The sequence below is a fragment of the Alosa pseudoharengus genome, unplaced genomic scaffold, assembly GCF_046254945.1.
Source record: "Alosa pseudoharengus isolate Yale_2024_CS ecotype anadromous, Long Island Sound unplaced genomic scaffold, YU_APseudo_1.1 YU_APseudo_1.1_scf_7, whole genome shotgun sequence".
Classification (NCBI taxonomy): domain Eukaryota; kingdom Metazoa; phylum Chordata; class Actinopteri; order Clupeiformes; family Clupeidae; genus Alosa; species Alosa pseudoharengus.
The window spans coordinates 38,365,927-38,381,151 of record NW_027468859.1 but is presented as its reverse complement, the minus strand read 5'-3'; the positions used below and the strand labels follow the sequence as shown (position 1 = coordinate 38,381,151).

The 15,225-nt window shown below is 40.8% G+C and overlaps 3 protein-coding genes across 3 annotated transcripts in view; 2 read left to right on the top strand and 1 right to left on the bottom strand.

The window, feature by feature from the left end:
* The first annotated feature begins 2,319 nt into the window (after window positions 1-2,319).
* naa20 (N-alpha-acetyltransferase 20, NatB catalytic subunit) lies at window positions 2,320-4,224 on the top strand. Its single transcript, XM_076272401.1, has 6 exons — window positions 2,320-2,430; window positions 2,813-2,837; window positions 2,964-3,054; window positions 3,346-3,481; window positions 3,565-3,710; window positions 3,882-4,224. The coding sequence occupies exons 1-6, from the start codon at window positions 2,378-2,380 to the stop codon at window positions 3,965-3,967; spliced, it is 537 nt and encodes a 178-aa protein (XP_076128516.1). The 5' UTR covers window positions 2,320-2,377; the 3' UTR covers window positions 3,968-4,224.
* crnkl1 (crooked neck pre-mRNA splicing factor 1) lies at window positions 4,218-9,224 on the bottom strand. The gene is made up of 14 exons (XM_076272400.1): window positions 9,061-9,224; window positions 8,539-8,691; window positions 8,337-8,428; window positions 8,048-8,206; window positions 7,758-7,924; window positions 7,379-7,557; window positions 7,089-7,259; window positions 6,680-6,871; window positions 6,173-6,232; window positions 5,992-6,072; window positions 5,652-5,891; window positions 5,428-5,529; window positions 4,982-5,230; window positions 4,218-4,752 (listed from the first exon to the last, which is right to left on the bottom strand). The coding sequence occupies exons 1-14, from the start codon at window positions 9,106-9,108 to the stop codon at window positions 4,330-4,332; spliced, it is 2,316 nt and encodes a 771-aa protein (XP_076128515.1). The 5' UTR covers window positions 9,109-9,224; the 3' UTR covers window positions 4,218-4,329.
* A 108-nt stretch (window positions 9,225-9,332) lies between these two features.
* The window catches only part of cfap61 (cilia and flagella associated protein 61), a 28,528-nt gene continuing 22,635 nt past the window's right edge, over window positions 9,333-15,225 (top strand). Inside the window, exons 1-7 of the mRNA XM_076272247.1 lie at window positions 9,333-9,453; window positions 9,600-9,748; window positions 9,962-10,112; window positions 12,303-12,379; window positions 12,751-12,818; window positions 13,093-13,222; window positions 13,773-13,905. Coding sequence (XP_076128362.1) covers window positions 9,609-9,748; window positions 9,962-10,112; window positions 12,303-12,379; window positions 12,751-12,818; window positions 13,093-13,222; window positions 13,773-13,905 — 699 coding nt within the window. The 5' untranslated portion in view covers window positions 9,333-9,453; window positions 9,600-9,608. The remainder of the gene's footprint in view (window positions 9,454-9,599; window positions 9,749-9,961; window positions 10,113-12,302; window positions 12,380-12,750; window positions 12,819-13,092; window positions 13,223-13,772; window positions 13,906-15,225) is intronic.

Here is a 15,225-nt window from a genome sequence, read left to right as displayed (position 1 = left end):
GGCAGTAGGTGGTGCATGGTAGTCCATCTGACTGACAGCAGCAAGAGGCCCTGGAGCATGCTGGCACTGCCTTGCATCCACAAGCAACAAGCTGTAGAACTGTTTTAGGTGCAATGTCAGTGTTGCCATGAACAGGCACAGGAGGTGTTTTTTTTGTCAGCTGCTCTCCACAGAAAGACTTTTGATGTGTTCCACTGCATATTCTCTTGTTGGAAGAAGATTTTTTTATTTTAGGATGGTCTCTTTTCTTGGTGAATAGCATTTATCTCAAGTTACTGAGGCTTTCAAAAGTCTTTCCATAGTAGAGGCAAGAAAGGAAATCCATTCCTGCCTTTATGCTCATCGGCTTCTACAGTACATCTGTAAAATTCTTCCAATCAAGATTCCTCTTGCGCATTAAATTGATTGCTGAGTTTTTTCCTTTGCCATATGGATATGACACACTGTCACAACCAAACAATACATGAACAGCCAACAAATCATAACATTTGTCTCCTAATTTGTCAGCCATAGCATTAATGTCAATTACTCTGGGCATCCATGGCCTACTGGTTAGGGAATCGGACTTGTGACTGAAGGGTGGCCAGTTCGATCCCCGACTGGTAGGAAAAATGAAGGTAGAGGGAGTGACTTAACAGCACTCTCCCACATCCATATCCATGGATGAGGTGCCCTTGAGCGCCAGATCAAGGGCTGCCCACTGCTCCGGGTGTGTATGTGTACTCCTAGTATGCTCACTGCTCTAGGGTGTGTGTGTTTGAATGGGTGTTCACTGTTTGTGTGGGTATGTTGTACACTCCCCCACTCCCCCCTTGTACACTACCCCCGAATGGGTAAAATGCAGAGCACAAATTCCTTGTATCAGTGTCCCACATTTATTGGATTAGGGTTAAGGTTAGGCCTGAGGTGTGGGTTAGGGAACATAGGCATGCTCCCGTACTGGTATATGTAAGTATACTTGGGTAGCCGTGGCCTACTGGTTAGGGCTTCCGGCTTGAAACCAAAGGGTTGTCAGTTCGATCTCTGACCAGTAGGATGTGGTTGAAGAGCACTGCTCTCTCATGCCCACAACCATAGTTGAAGTGCCCTTGAGCAAGGCACCTGACCCCTCACTGCTCCCCGAGCGCCACTGTAGCAAGTGAACACTAGTTTGTGCTTCACCTCATGTGTGCTCATTGTGTGCTTCACCTCACTGTGTGTTCACTAATTCATGGATGAGATAAATGCAGAGACCAAATTCCTTGTATATGCAAGTATACTTGGGCTATAAAATTGATTTACATAAATTATATTTGTTGTTGTAATTCCAAATGTTACGTCACATTCCTTGCTGGAATATATGGAATACTGAAGAAATCATTTTCTTGATTCGGTCCTCTCCTCCTGTAATCAACTTTGCAGTTTACTCTGTAATTAAGGGGGCAAATTCAAGGACTGTTATAGTTATGTAATGTGCTGATTAACTGGCAAGTACCTCATAACTCAGACTAGTTTGTATCAATCCTGGACTGTGGTGTCTGTTTTTAAAGCATTAAAAAATGTTAGGATGAAAAATATTGTTGTCTTTAATTCTGGGTGGAAATCCAAGGACAGTTATAATTATTGTGCTTACTACCTGGGAAGTACCTCACAACATTGCTGTCTGAAATTCAGCGACTGATTCAAGGGAAATTAAAGCTAAGGTGCTAACTAACCCGCAAGTTGGTGAACTAGGGTACATCCGACTTGCTATAATATTCATATTAAAATGAATTACTATTGAATGATTGTATTCCTGTATGTATTAAGCTACATGGCAGTTCAATAATTTATTTAATTTAATACCAAACATGACACGATTTAGAGGTATAAGCTATTACGCCGCAAAAAGGAACCTAATTTGACCTTAAAGGTCACTTTGCAAAAGGCATTTTGTTCTCTGGAGGGACCTAAACTATTTTTTCTACTTTTTTATGGTCTAAGCTGATTTCTGTATGAAAATAGCTTTAATTTGATACCATACATAATGGGTTTATATGTTAATGTCTATTTAGATGATTTTATATGATTAAAAAAGGGGTGTGGCAGCTGATGCCATTTTAAAGAAAATGCTCAAGGGTGCCGGAGCAGCACCCGTCAGATTCTGAAAGGTCACCCCCTGACCTATCAATTTATGCAAAAAAATTGCATTAATACCTTATGTCACACTTAAGCCCAAATTCCACAAAGTTCTACCTGACTATTACCAAACCAAAGCATTCTTTCAACGAATTGTCATACTACGTTTTTGCAACAGATGGAGCTATTTCCCCCTTACCAAAACCACCAATGACGCTGGGGGTAAAAGTTGAAAGGTCATAGCTGCTGGCTAGCCTGGCTGCAAACTACACACGCCAAAATGACAACATTACGTGCGTTTAACTGCGACGATCTTTTCAAATTTAACAATATGTAAGTGAAGTATGAGTCACATTTCCGTATCAACTGTATTTGTTCAGATTTGTATTGCCACTACAATAATACAATGCTTCTTACATCGAATGTTATCTGTTAGCTGCTAGCTACATTAATCTGCTTCTCTCAAAGACGCTTATATTATGATATATTGATATATCACAAACAAATAATTGTGGAATTGATTACACGTAAGTTCTTCCATTTGAATTAGTTAACGTTAGCATTAGGTAGATGAAGATGGTTGAAACCACAGTCAGCAGGGCAGGCAAGCTAAGTTAAGCTAAGCTAAACGTTACCTAAGTTAGTTAGCTGGTTTTAGCATTTGCATCCGTGCGTTAAACTGTGAACTTTACATTCATTGTCTTTCTTTTTCAAGCAATTTGGACCCCCTGACAGAGACTGTATCCTTTATTATATACTCAGGAGAAAATGAATGCATTGTTTTCACGAGCGTTCTAGCCTGTATCATTTTCTGTTGTGTACTAGCCTACAAACTGTTTATTTCTCCTTTACTAGTTGCTTTGCAGTATGGTATACCATTCTACTTACAGTACCTGGCCCATTGGCCGGAGTATTTCGTTGTTGCAGAGGCACCCGGCGGTGAGCTGATGGGTTACAGTAAGTATTAATCAGGGTTGGATCTCCTGTGATAACTGGACTTTACATGTTCAATGACTAGCATTGTTTGTGATTTGATGATCAGATCTATCTATACTATCTATTGTATGTATACTGATTATGAACATCAGATTAGACAGAAATAGTATTTTTTCTTTATTTGTATAGCAAATTGTGACAATCTAATAAATACCAGTGAAGGACAGGGAAGGAATAAATAACGTAACGTATAACAACACTATACAGTAATGTCTGATATGCACTGATGAGAAATGGCTTGTATTCTCTCAGTCATGGGGAAGGCAGAGGGCTCTGTGGCCAGAGAGGAGTGGCACGGGCACGTCACAGCACTCTCCGTAGCCCCAGAGTTCCGTCGGCTGGGACTGGCCGCCAAACTTATGGAGATGCTGGAGGAGATATCAGAGAGGTATCCATTAACCTGATGTCCTGGAATATTATATGTGAGAGAAAGGTGGCTTTGGCTAATCTTCTTTTGTCATGGTCTTTAAGGAAAGGTGCTTTCTTCGTTGACCTGTTTGTTCGCGTCTCCAATCAAGTGGCGGTGAACATGTACAAACAGTTAGGTTACAGTGTGTATCGCACAGTTATAGAGTACTATTCAGCAAGCAACGGTGAACCAGATGAAGATGCATATGGTAAGTGTTGAGGTGTTAGGCAGGTAGAAAAATCCCAAAAGTGAAACTGTTGTCAAACAAGTAGCACATTTTGGATTACTACATTGTTACATACGAATTAGTAGGGTTATTACCTATTATTCACCTTGTGATAGTGGACAATCAACATATCTTCTTGGTCTATCTTTGCAGATATGAGGAAGGCCCTATCGAGGGACACAGAGAAGAAGTCAATCATCCCATTACCACATCCTGTCCGACCAGAGGACATAGAATAGCACAGGACCGTGTCTCTTTAAGGCATCGTATCAACCCATATTGGGGGAAATGTTTTTATTAGTTCATCCTTTGCTTGAAGAATTGAATGATTTTTTGATGCCTGAGAGTCACTGTGAACACTATTTAAGCCTTTAGTTTCCCCAAGAAAAAAGACAACACCCTCTGAATACTATGTCAGCAAGGAGAGGACACCTATAACGATTCTTATACTACTGCTGCTGCTTTGAAAGCATCTGAAATAAAGAGATCTTGTGCACATTGTTTCTTTGTTTATTTTCTTGTAAAAACATATTAGAAATGAATTTCAGCAGTATATAGGGTCCCAAAAGTCCATGTTTTGTGAAGGAAAAGGGCTGAAGAATTAGTCGTCCTCTGAATCGGATCTCTTTTTCTCCTCCTTTTTCTTCTTTTCGTGTTGATCACTGTCGCTGCTGCTGTCTGTCTCGCTGCTGCTCTCCTGCTCGTCATCTCGATCATCACACCCGTTCTCCTCTGAGGGCTCTGCTGGTGGCGACCCCCGGCCCTTGCTAGGTCCGGCCAGAGGACTCTCCTCCATCTCCTTATCCTTTTCCGTCTCCTTGTCCTGTTGGTCTTCGTCTGACTCCTTCTCCTGGTCTTCGCCCGACTCCTCCTGTCCTTCTTCCATCTCCTCCTCGTCCTTCTCCTCCTCCTGCTCTTGCTTCTTCTTCCACATCTTAGCCATGGCGAGAAGCTTGAGATTGGGCTGGTTCGCCGTGTCCTCTGGGAAGATGTAGTCGTAGTACTCCTCCCAGCCTGCGTCCGACTAGTAAGGATAGAATAAAGAATAAGTTTCCTCCAAAAACCCCAAAAGGACACTTTTACATTGCCATACATTACATGTTTTACATCTAATCCTCTAAATGAAATAGGAACATCTACATGGATTTATATGGAACCCCAAGTTACACAGCTGCATTAAGGAGCCTTTTCACTAAACCATCAACATAACTGTCCAATCCCCACTTCAACACCCCATACATGGCCTTCCTTACCCCATCCTCGGCAGTCAGCTTCCTCCTCCTCTTGACCTTCTCGGGCAGCAGCTTTCTGACCCTCTCCCGTGTGGTGAGCGAGCCAAACTCCTGCTCGAAGTCCCTCCAGGACTCCAGCAACATCAGGCGCTCCTCCTTCTCCTCACAGCTGCGCAGGCCCTTGTTGGCCTCCTCGTAGATCTGCCTGCACTTCTGCAGGCGGTCAACGCTGTCAATGGACAGCTCAAACTGGGCATAGCTGACCCAGACCTGGGGGCAACAACCATTGTAGAACATGTTCATATGCCACTTGGGTTTGAAGAAATGCGGTAACCAATCTAACCGTGCAGTTATTCAACTCCTATACTTGTTAATCAAATCTGTTTAGGCAGTTGGCAGCTGAGATGATATCTTGAGAATTAACATGCCACTTTAGTAGACACTACATAAAGTGAGACCATACATACTTTGACATGTTGAGTACGCTGCAGCAGTCTTTTGTAGAGTTCTCTTGTATTGTCATACTCCTCTTGCTCGATTTCAAAGTCAATATATGACTTCCACAACACCTTAAAAAAATCACAAGACATACAAATTACTGAAACATCAAAAGGTAGTAGTCAGTCATTCTCGTGTCAGACTGGAGTGAAAACAGTGACTGAGAAGCAATCGGACATAATTGGAGCCGTACCTCAGGCATGTCCAAACGGGGTTGCCCAATGGCCAACTCAAAAATGCCTCGAGCTCGGTCAATGTCTCCCAAAATAGTCTCCAGTTCCGCAAACTTGATCCAGGTGGTGCAGTTCTCTGGGCTGTACTCCAGGTACTTCTCGTACAACTTCCTGCATCTGTCAAACTCTCTCAGTTGCAATTCCAGCTCGATGTAGCCCTTGAACAGCTTGTTTTTGGGGCTCTTACCGATGGCTGTACCCTATTGACAGAAACCAGTGATACTTCAGTGTGAGTAGCCACAACATATTAGTAAGTGAAAAGGACTTGAATTGAATAGAGGAGAGGGGAGAACACTTTACCAAGCCTCGCCGTGCACCCTGAAGATTTTTCTGCCGAATTTCAAACTGAGCATAGAGCAGCCACATCTTGGCAAATGTGAACTGGAAGAAGTGCACATGAATGGTAATGTTACATCATTCACCGTCACAGTAACAAAAAACAAATTTGTGAAATGTTCAAGGTCATATCAGGGGACAATACCTTTTTGTGAGGGATGAGCTCCAAACATGCTTGGTACACCTGTCTTGTTCTTTCAGGGTCCTGTGTAATGAACAGATGCTGAGCAACCACTCAACAATACAACTGAACAACACTTCAACATCCATTCATCTTATATAAGGATCACTGTCTACTACTTGGGTAAAAATTACATTTAGTTCATTTTCCAAAACCAAAACACTGAAACAACCAAATATGTTGGTACTGGGTACTATGTACGGTAGTGGGAATTTGACAAAATGTAATACTGCTCAGAATTTCACAGCAAACATTTGGACAGGTCAGGGGTTTTCAACTGATTGTGACCCAAGGACCACCATTCTGACTAACAGGGAGGCTACATGGGGCACGCAATTGAAACATTCTGTTAGCGTCTGCTGCAACAATTAGCTTCCACTATAATCAATGGAACTGGCTACACCAGGTGTGACAGCAACGCATACATTTGAAAAAATTCACTCAGAGGAAAACGAAAGTGGTCTGCCTCACCTTGACCTCCAGCTCCTCATAGAGGGCGTAGTTGATCCACAGGTAAATGTACCGGCGCCAGTGACGCTTCTCCTGGATGGGTGGGATGTTGGCAATCGCTCGCTCGTACACCTCCCGCACACCGTCCGGGTCAGCGTCACTTTCCACCAGCCGCAGGTAGTCGAACCAGGCGTCGTAATTATGGGGATTTGCCTAATCAGACAAAGTACTCAAATACTGTCTCATACATTTTCACAACTACCAAAATCCCTTTGTACTTAAAAAAACCCACTCTATTCTCTAAATATTGTATTTGACAATACAAGACAATAGAAACTGTAATTTGACTGTAAAATGCATTCAAAAGGTGTGATTATGAACCAAATTTAAGTGTGGATTAATCAAAGCGGTTTCGCTTTGGATACTTTACCTTGACTTCTTCCTCATACTGAAACCTTCTTTTGCTGACAATGACATCCTCAATTCCTCTCCTGTCACCAAACTTCTTCTCAAACATAGTGTAGTTCTTGAAGAGCTCTTGAGCTTTCTGCTTGGGGATCCGGTCCAGGGCATACTTGTAAACTACTCTGACTCGCTCAAACTAAAGAAAGACAAAAGACAACAATGTGAATTTGATGACAATATCATTTACATTACATGTATACATTTATTCACAATTACTGCACTGATAGTCCAAAGGTGATCCATTATATGACCTACCTCCTTTTGCTTCTCCTCGAATCTCGCAAAGGCCACATAGAGATGTTCGTCGACGTACTCCTCTCCAAAAAACTCTACAGCTCTCTCAAACACCTTCCTTCCATGGGCAATGTAGCCATGCTTCTCCTCAAAGTGTGCATACTTGATCCAGTTCTTCACCTCTGGATGCACAATAACAAGTGCACTGTGGTCAAGGAACTCAACCAACTGAGATGATGTGCCAGTATGGTACACTGTGCTGCACAGTACTTTAAGCAATAACCAATCACTTTTAGGTAACCTGTTGACCACATCATGGTGCCAGAAAAAAGCCTCTCTTCCTGTTCATAACCACCATTTACACAGAAAATACACTCATAGTGCAATTTGAAAAGGATATATTTCTCGTAGATGAGACGGGCCTTTTCCACTTCCTTATAGCGCAGTTCAAAGTTGATGTAAGAATGCCACGCCTGCTCCTCTGGTTCCCACTCCATCCATCTCTCAAACACCTGTCGGCAGCCAGCCACATTCCCAAGCATCTCCTCCATATACGTGTACTTGTACCTGTTCAGGGCACAAAAAGGTTCGAATAATCAATACAGAATTCAAGGAGATGTGATATAAAGTTCCTTTTGAATATACACTCTATATGTCATGGAAAGGAGACAGTAGACGGGAGGACCTCACCAGAATGCGTTGACTCGAGGCAATATGGTGATGGCTCTGTCCCAGATGTTGCGTGAATGGTTCACCTGGCGATTCTTCATCTCCATCTCTGCATATTTCAGCCAAAGGGTGATGTTTCGGTGATCTACATCCAGAGCACGCTCGTAGATAGACCGAGCCCTAGAACCAATCAAAGCCATCTTTAGAACCACACTAAAGAGAATAGCTCTAAGGTATTTTCAAGTGACTTACATATGTCAGCTATATTACAAGGGATCACATTGTCCACAATATCCATACAACTTTTTACCTTTGGACTTCTTTTAAACTCTCTTCCCATTGTGCGTATTTGATCCAATTGCTTATGACAGTTCGGTTTTTCCTTATGTTGTCCTCAAACCCCTATGACAGGTGATGTAAATGTATGGTCGAACATTTAGAACATGAACAAAATCTTCAGGCAACGGTCGAACATTTAGAACATGAACAAATATTCATAAACGTTTACTCACCTTCCGCTTCTTTAACTTGTAATCATTTAGCTCTTCTTCGTCGGTGATCTTCTGCTTTGGTGGCGGTGGCAGAAGCTCAAGTTCTCTCTCTTTTGCTTCTCTCAAAAGCTGCTCAGCTGTGATTTGTACCTCCGCTGGGGCTTTGTTTTTGACCTATGATAACAGACAACACAAACCAAACAAATCAGCTAGTGTTGCAGCACTAGTTCAAATTGGCACTAGTTTAATAGCTTTAGTACACCTTAAGCTACCGGTTATCTGTCTGCATTCAACGAGCATTGAAGTTACACGAAGCTAGTTAGTCAGTCAGCGTTAACTACGTAGAAGTAATTCTTGAATGGTTAATTTACAAGTAGGCTCCGTGCTACACGGTGAAACACAACACTGCATCTTGCTTGTAAACTAACTGAATATCTGCAAATAGTTTGATTGACGTTAGCTTTGCATAAAATACAAGTAACGTTGTCATAACGTTATGCTAACAAGCTAAATTGTATTGACCAGAAAAACACAAGTTAGTACCTTTGCAACTTTAGGTATTCTCTGCTTTCCTGCGGCGGTGGACGCCATTTTTGAATTGTGTTATAGGTCAGCAGTAAAAAAACAATCAAATAACCGATTAATTAAGCGTTTCAAAAACAAAATCTTATCTCATGTATTCGATGCGTGAGGTTTCCGCCATTACACTTTGGCGAACGTGTGACGTAACACGTCAGACGCAAACTTTGACCTCCCACCAATCACACCTTTCATCGTCGAGTCACCATGGTAACTGGGGGGTGGCAAACATGAGACATTAGCCCTCTGCTAACGTTAGTAATTCTTGGGCAACTTTATATTCTTTTTCCACACATCGTGGAAAAAAGCTCTGTGGACTTCAGTGAATTTCCACAACTTAGCACGTCTCCTGTACAGGTAAAGCAGGGTATTGATTGATTTGTAATCGACTGCATTGTGTTTGTCTTATGTGTGTGCAACTAATCAAGCTTCCCAAAAGTTGCCTAATGCCTATTACATCTAGAGACAGTGTCTAATTGAATTATCTTTATTTTATTATCCAGAGGTACAAAATGACAACCATCACAACGGGTGGAAATGTTGAATCTGTAACTGTGAGGAGAACAGAGTCTGCAGATGCTCAGGAGATCAACAATCTTATCAGACCTAAAACTACGGCTATATTTGGAAATATCAATGTAATATATTTGCTGTGAGTAGAAGATGCTAGGCTGATCATCTAGTGAAAATGATAGCAATAAAGATTTCCAAATTGATGCCTTGATGTGACTGAGTAGCCTTTGAGTTGAAATGCACAGATAGGTAGACCTAGACCTTATTAGGATGTCCTTTATCATGTTAAATGACATTATTTTTCTAATAAAACAATCTTGTGTGCTCATGTGTCTTCATTATCTGTTTGTAGAGAAAGGGCAAACTTGGCAGTAACTGTAACCACAAAAAAGGATGACGTTCTTGCACATGCTGCCTTTCTGGACTATCCCATGGGGGACTTTGTGGATCACACTGATTGGGAGTCATTTTTGCAGCAGCACTTCAATGCTGAAAAATGCACAGTAGGTTATGCAGTTGGTTATCTATTTTGCATTATGACTTTTTGATTCCATAACCTTTATTGTTGTCTGTGACATGACATTGATTTGCTAATGACCTTTAAATACTTGAATGGCAAAGCTACTCTCATCTCTAAGACCTAGTGATGTGGACGAGACCGCCTATGCCGAGTCCGAGACAAGACCGAGTCTTTGAAGGTTCGAGACCGAGTCCGTTGGTTTTCAAATACAGTCGAGTCCGAGTCAAGACCGAGTCTTTGAGGAAGCAAGTCCGAGTCGAGACCGAGTCCTTTAGGAGTCGAGACCGAGTCGAGACCAAGACCATAAAAACATGTCAGTTTTCATATTCATGATTTAATATTCATGATTTAATATCACCCCAATTAATAATCAACAGTTAGGCCGAGGCTTGGAATTTCACCATTTTAGGGGCAAGGCCACTTGGCCTTCAGTTGGGTATATTTGGTGGGGGGCACAAAGGCCACATGTCAGGGCACCAAGGCCAAAGTTAACTATACAGTAGTAGGCTATAAAAATAATCAAAGTTGTATTTAGCCTATTCACAGCAGTAGACCTGCATCACTGTATGAAACATTACAAAAACATGAAACATGACATATTACATAGAACTGTAATTCATCTGATCATCTAATATTTAGATGTCTAGGCTATATTTAATATTTATATTTATTTTATATTTGGCCTGTTATGGAATCATGTATTGAACAATTTAAGCACAGCTCAGCTTTAAGAAACTCAAATAGCCTAGATGCATGCTTAGCATTTTTTGATCATTAAAACTCCTTTCACAAACTCTTACTCAGCTGTATATCCTCTGATTTTAATATTTACCTATATCTAGGCAATATTTGTAACATTTATTATGTATTTGGCCTGTTATGAAATCATGAAGAACGATTTAAACACATTTTGAAAGACCAAAGTAGGAGACATGAATATAGACCTTGCTGCAGATTACATTTTTAATTTAACCGGAATACTCTGGAACGGCTTACTGTACAGGGGACTGCTTTATTTCTGGTAAGGTCTGCTGTTTATTCTGATATATGGTTTGTCATGTGTTGAACTAAGGGTTCGTGAAGTATTCCACCGACATGAATGGGTAGGGGAGATGGGTATAGCACCTTATGTAGACGTTATGATTACATTTAATTATATTATTTACTTTTCTCGCGAACCGTTCACCACAGCAATTAGCAGCTAACATCGTTTAAAAGCTGAGAAAAAACTCTTTCATGTGATGTGATACATGTGTCTGTGTGATGAGTAGGCTTAATGATTGCGAGTATTTCAACTGAGAAGAATGGGTGAGTTTGGACGCACTTTCTGTCTTGCCATGCGCTGTCATTTTCTCCACTGTGTAAGACTGAATTAGTTTGCGCTGTGATGCTAAGATTATTTTGACAGGCTATAGGCTAAATAAAAATCGCTATTAAACGGACGCAAAGCAGAATATTGAAAGAAGGGGGCACCAAGGCCAACGCAAGGGCCAAAGACGTGGCCGCCGTGAAATTTCATTTTCATTTTTTTTTATATGAACATAAAAAAATGTGCTGGTCTCGAGGACTCGGTCTGAAATTACGAGTCCTTCTCCTCCCACTGTGGTCCGAGACCGAGTCAAGACCGAGTCTTTGAAGGAACAAGTCCGAGTCGAGTCGAGAAATCGGTCTCGAGACCGGACTCGAGTACTACATCACTGCTAAGACCTATTACACAAACTCCCCTGTAAGAAGTCTCAGATCTTCTGATTTTTTTTTCTGCTGACTGTAAGCTACCCAAAACCAAATATAAATGTAGAAGAGACTGTGCTTTTGCCGCAGCTTTCTTTTGCCACCTCCCAACCACCACTACTTTTATTGATTTATCTATTTAATAGTGCTTTATGTATTAGTATTATTTTAAATTAGGATCTACTTTGTATTATTATTATTATTATTATTATTTACAGTACTTTCGTCAACATTTGTTGTTTTTTAAATGTGCTATATTGACACTAACATTGACATGACAGTATTTTTAACAGGTAGTTTACTAGTCCTGTTATGAAGCTATGAGTGGTACTCTAGTCTGAGTTTAAATAGAGTATATTGTTGTTATCTTGACATTATTGCATTTTTATAGCCTTGGTTCATATTGTTATTGTTATATTACCATTCCTGTGTTCTCTTTTAGCCCATGAACACACTGTTTCTGCATCTCTTTGTTGCACAACCCGACGCTTCCTCTGGCACTGCAAAAGAGATTGTCAGGTAATAAGACACAGCAGTGACTTACTCTGATCCTGCAATGGGTCTTTGCTCTGTGTTCAAAACAGGTTTATGCCCTTCAGCAGAAAAAAAACCCTACACAGATTGATGTTCTTTGCTCAAACAAGATTGCCAATCCTGATTTCATTTGATTACACTGCGTTAAACATTGTCTTTGCTCACATAAATTATATATCATTGACAGAGCTGTGGTTGCACTATTCAATTTTGTGTCCATGAAACCAAATTTCAGATTATCCCAAATTAGATTTCACATTGTTGTGTGCTTTCTCTACGTTGATTGCGGGTTACTTACTGTATTTGGAAAATGTGTGGTTGGCAGTCCATAATATTTGAATCAATGTGGCTTGCAGGACTGTCTTTAATGCCATCACAGAGCTGCAGTACATCCTATTGGTTGTACCAAACAAATGCCGCATTGGTAAGCTATTTTTAACGTCTGAACTGGGTTTATATTTTTATACACCCCCTTAATTGCATATGGTATACTTTACTGTCTTTACTGTCTTCTTTGCATTTCATAAGAACTACATTAACAAAGATGCTGTGCATTGAATATTTTTAAAATTAAACCTACTGTTTTGACAAGGTTTAGTTTACATCGTTCCTTCTTTATTTTAATTTATTTTACATGCAAAATCTAAATCGTCATATAATAAACTGACACAGCTGTCTTTTGTCTCTGGTGTAAATAGGTGACTTAGAGCCAGCATTGGTGGAAATTTTTGAGCCAATGAAGTCTCTGAAAAAAACAGAGGTCCCCTTCTCTGCATTTGTATGCCACAGGCATCACCACTGTCCCCAGCTACACATCCGCAGAGCAAGGTGAACATGAGTAGAGTTTTAGAGTAAAGTTAGCCATTTAGTTTGTCTGTGTGTAATGACAAATATGTTATATTTCTACACATTTATATGTGCTATTAAAAACAAACAAACACACACACACACACACACACACACACACACACACACACACACACACACACAACAGCCTGGCTACAACAGGAGCACAACTGAAGCACTCCTGGAGCATAAAAATAGTTTTAGAAAACAAATGTATGCACCACTATCACATCTGGTGTTGCCAGTTCCACTAAGTATAGTGGAGCTATTCGCTCCACAGACGGAGCGCTTCCAGTTACATACTAGGTATAACCTGCCAGTAAAAGTCTGTACCATTTATGTATAACATATTTCCTCTCGTACAAACAACTACAGTAAATTATATAAAAAAGAAAATTATTATAGATGATTGATGAAATGTAGGCACCAAAATCAAATGTGTGTTAAACAAACTCTAGGATTGTTGTTGGTAGGAAGAAATCAAGGTGAATGTCTGAGCATTGTTGTCAATCCTGCATGTCTCTGTGTGCAGGGTGGAGGATCACGATGACCTCATCCAGATCTTCACAGAGCAGATGAAGGCCCTCTCCAGCACCTATGGCAGCTACTTCCTGGCTGAGCTCATCGAGGCTCAGGATAAGGAGAACCATGCAGCTGTCTGTGAGGTGAGCCATGCATATTACCCACCAGGCTTCTTTTCCATCCAGACAACATAGCAACCCCAGCTCCTTTGCACCTTATACAGTAGCTGTTGTTTGTAGTGATTCTAGGCTGTGTTCTTCATATAATATCTCAGGGCAAGTTTGTTCATATCTGTACATACTGTACATATCTGTCTACGTATACGGCTCATACTGAATATCCATATTTATTCTGTTTTGTATAATATTACTGTTAATACACTGCATATCTATATTATTTTTTAGTACTCTTATAATGTTACTGCTACTACAATGTACATATCTGTACATGTTGTTCATACATTGTTCATTCTGCATAGCCATATCTATCCTACTCTTATAAGGCTACTGCTAATACACTGCACATATTTATATTTAATTTATATTACTGTAAACCATCCCACTTTCTTAACTGTATACTACGATCTACACTGCACTATATGTCTTATACTGTTTATACTTCACCACCTGTCTATACTTTGTATATCACTTTGTATATCACATTGCACTTTTCTACTTTTTTGCACTTTTGGTTAGACGCACACTGCATTTTGTTGTCTCTGTACTTGTGCTCTGCACAATGACAATAAAGTTGAATCTAATCTAATCTAATATGTGCAAATGCAAATACACATGCCGATGCGGATGCAAATACACATGCAGATGCGTTAAGATACATATATCGAGAAGTAATGAAGACGATAACCAACGCTTTCCTACCACAATAGATAAAAATACTAGAGTGTGAGAGAGACACAAGCAGCACAGTTAGCCGGGGCGTACAATGTGCACCAAAAAACCACAGATGCTCGTGTGGATTTCATAGAAATGTTGGTGGGGCGCATTCCCCCAGGAGTGGAGCGATGACAGCTTTGCCCCCTCCCTCTCCCCCTGTGCCTCTCCTCCCTCTCTCCCTCCCTCCCTCCCTCCCTCCCTGTAGTTCAAGCTGACATGTGTTCACGACAGCATATGGTAGATGAGAGCTAATGCTCAGCCAAGACATGCTCACACTGAACATATTGTGTCCAGACATCTGTAGCATTTCTGGGGGCGTCTGTGCCTGTATTTTCCCCCACACAGGACAAACAAGCAGTACATGGCCCAGGAGAATTATAAAGGGTCCAGAGTTCTTTTTCAGTCTCCAGTGAATGTTGTACATAATTCCAGAGATCTGATTTATCTTTTTTGTCGTTTCCACTTGCACTCGTAATGTCTTGAAGCCTTTGTGGTGTATAAGGTGCCATTAGTTATGTATGGAAAATAGCAGAACACAAAAAAATGACATCGAAAGATTTTGATGCCTTG

What these genes read in the sequence shown, in the direction of transcription:
- naa20 (XM_076272401.1), top strand. Translation starts at nt 2,378, where the DNA reads ATGACAACATTACGTGCGTTTAACTGCGACGATCTTTTCAAATTTAAC. An exon ending in TGGACCCCCTGACAGAGACT is followed by an intron (nt 2,838 to 2,963) that starts GTATCCTTTATT and finishes GTTGCTTTGCAG; the next exon opens with TATGGTATACCATTCTACTT. An exon ending in CGGTGAGCTGATGGGTTACA is followed by an intron (nt 3,055 to 3,345) that starts GTAAGTATTAAT and finishes GTATTCTCTCAG; the next exon opens with TCATGGGGAAGGCAGAGGGC.
- crnkl1 (XM_076272400.1), bottom strand. Translation starts at nt 9,108, where the DNA reads ATGGCGTCCACCGCCGCAGGAAAGCAGAGAATACCTAAAGTTGCAAAG. An exon ending in AGTTTAAAAGAAGTCCAAAG is followed by an intron (nt 8,207 to 8,336) that starts GTAAAAAGTTGT and finishes GATTGGTTCTAG; the next exon opens with GGCTCGGTCTATCTACGAGC. An exon ending in AGCTGACTGCCGAGGATGGG is followed by an intron (nt 4,753 to 4,981) that starts GTAAGGAAGGCC and finishes TATCCTTACTAG; the next exon opens with TCGGACGCAGGCTGGGAGGA.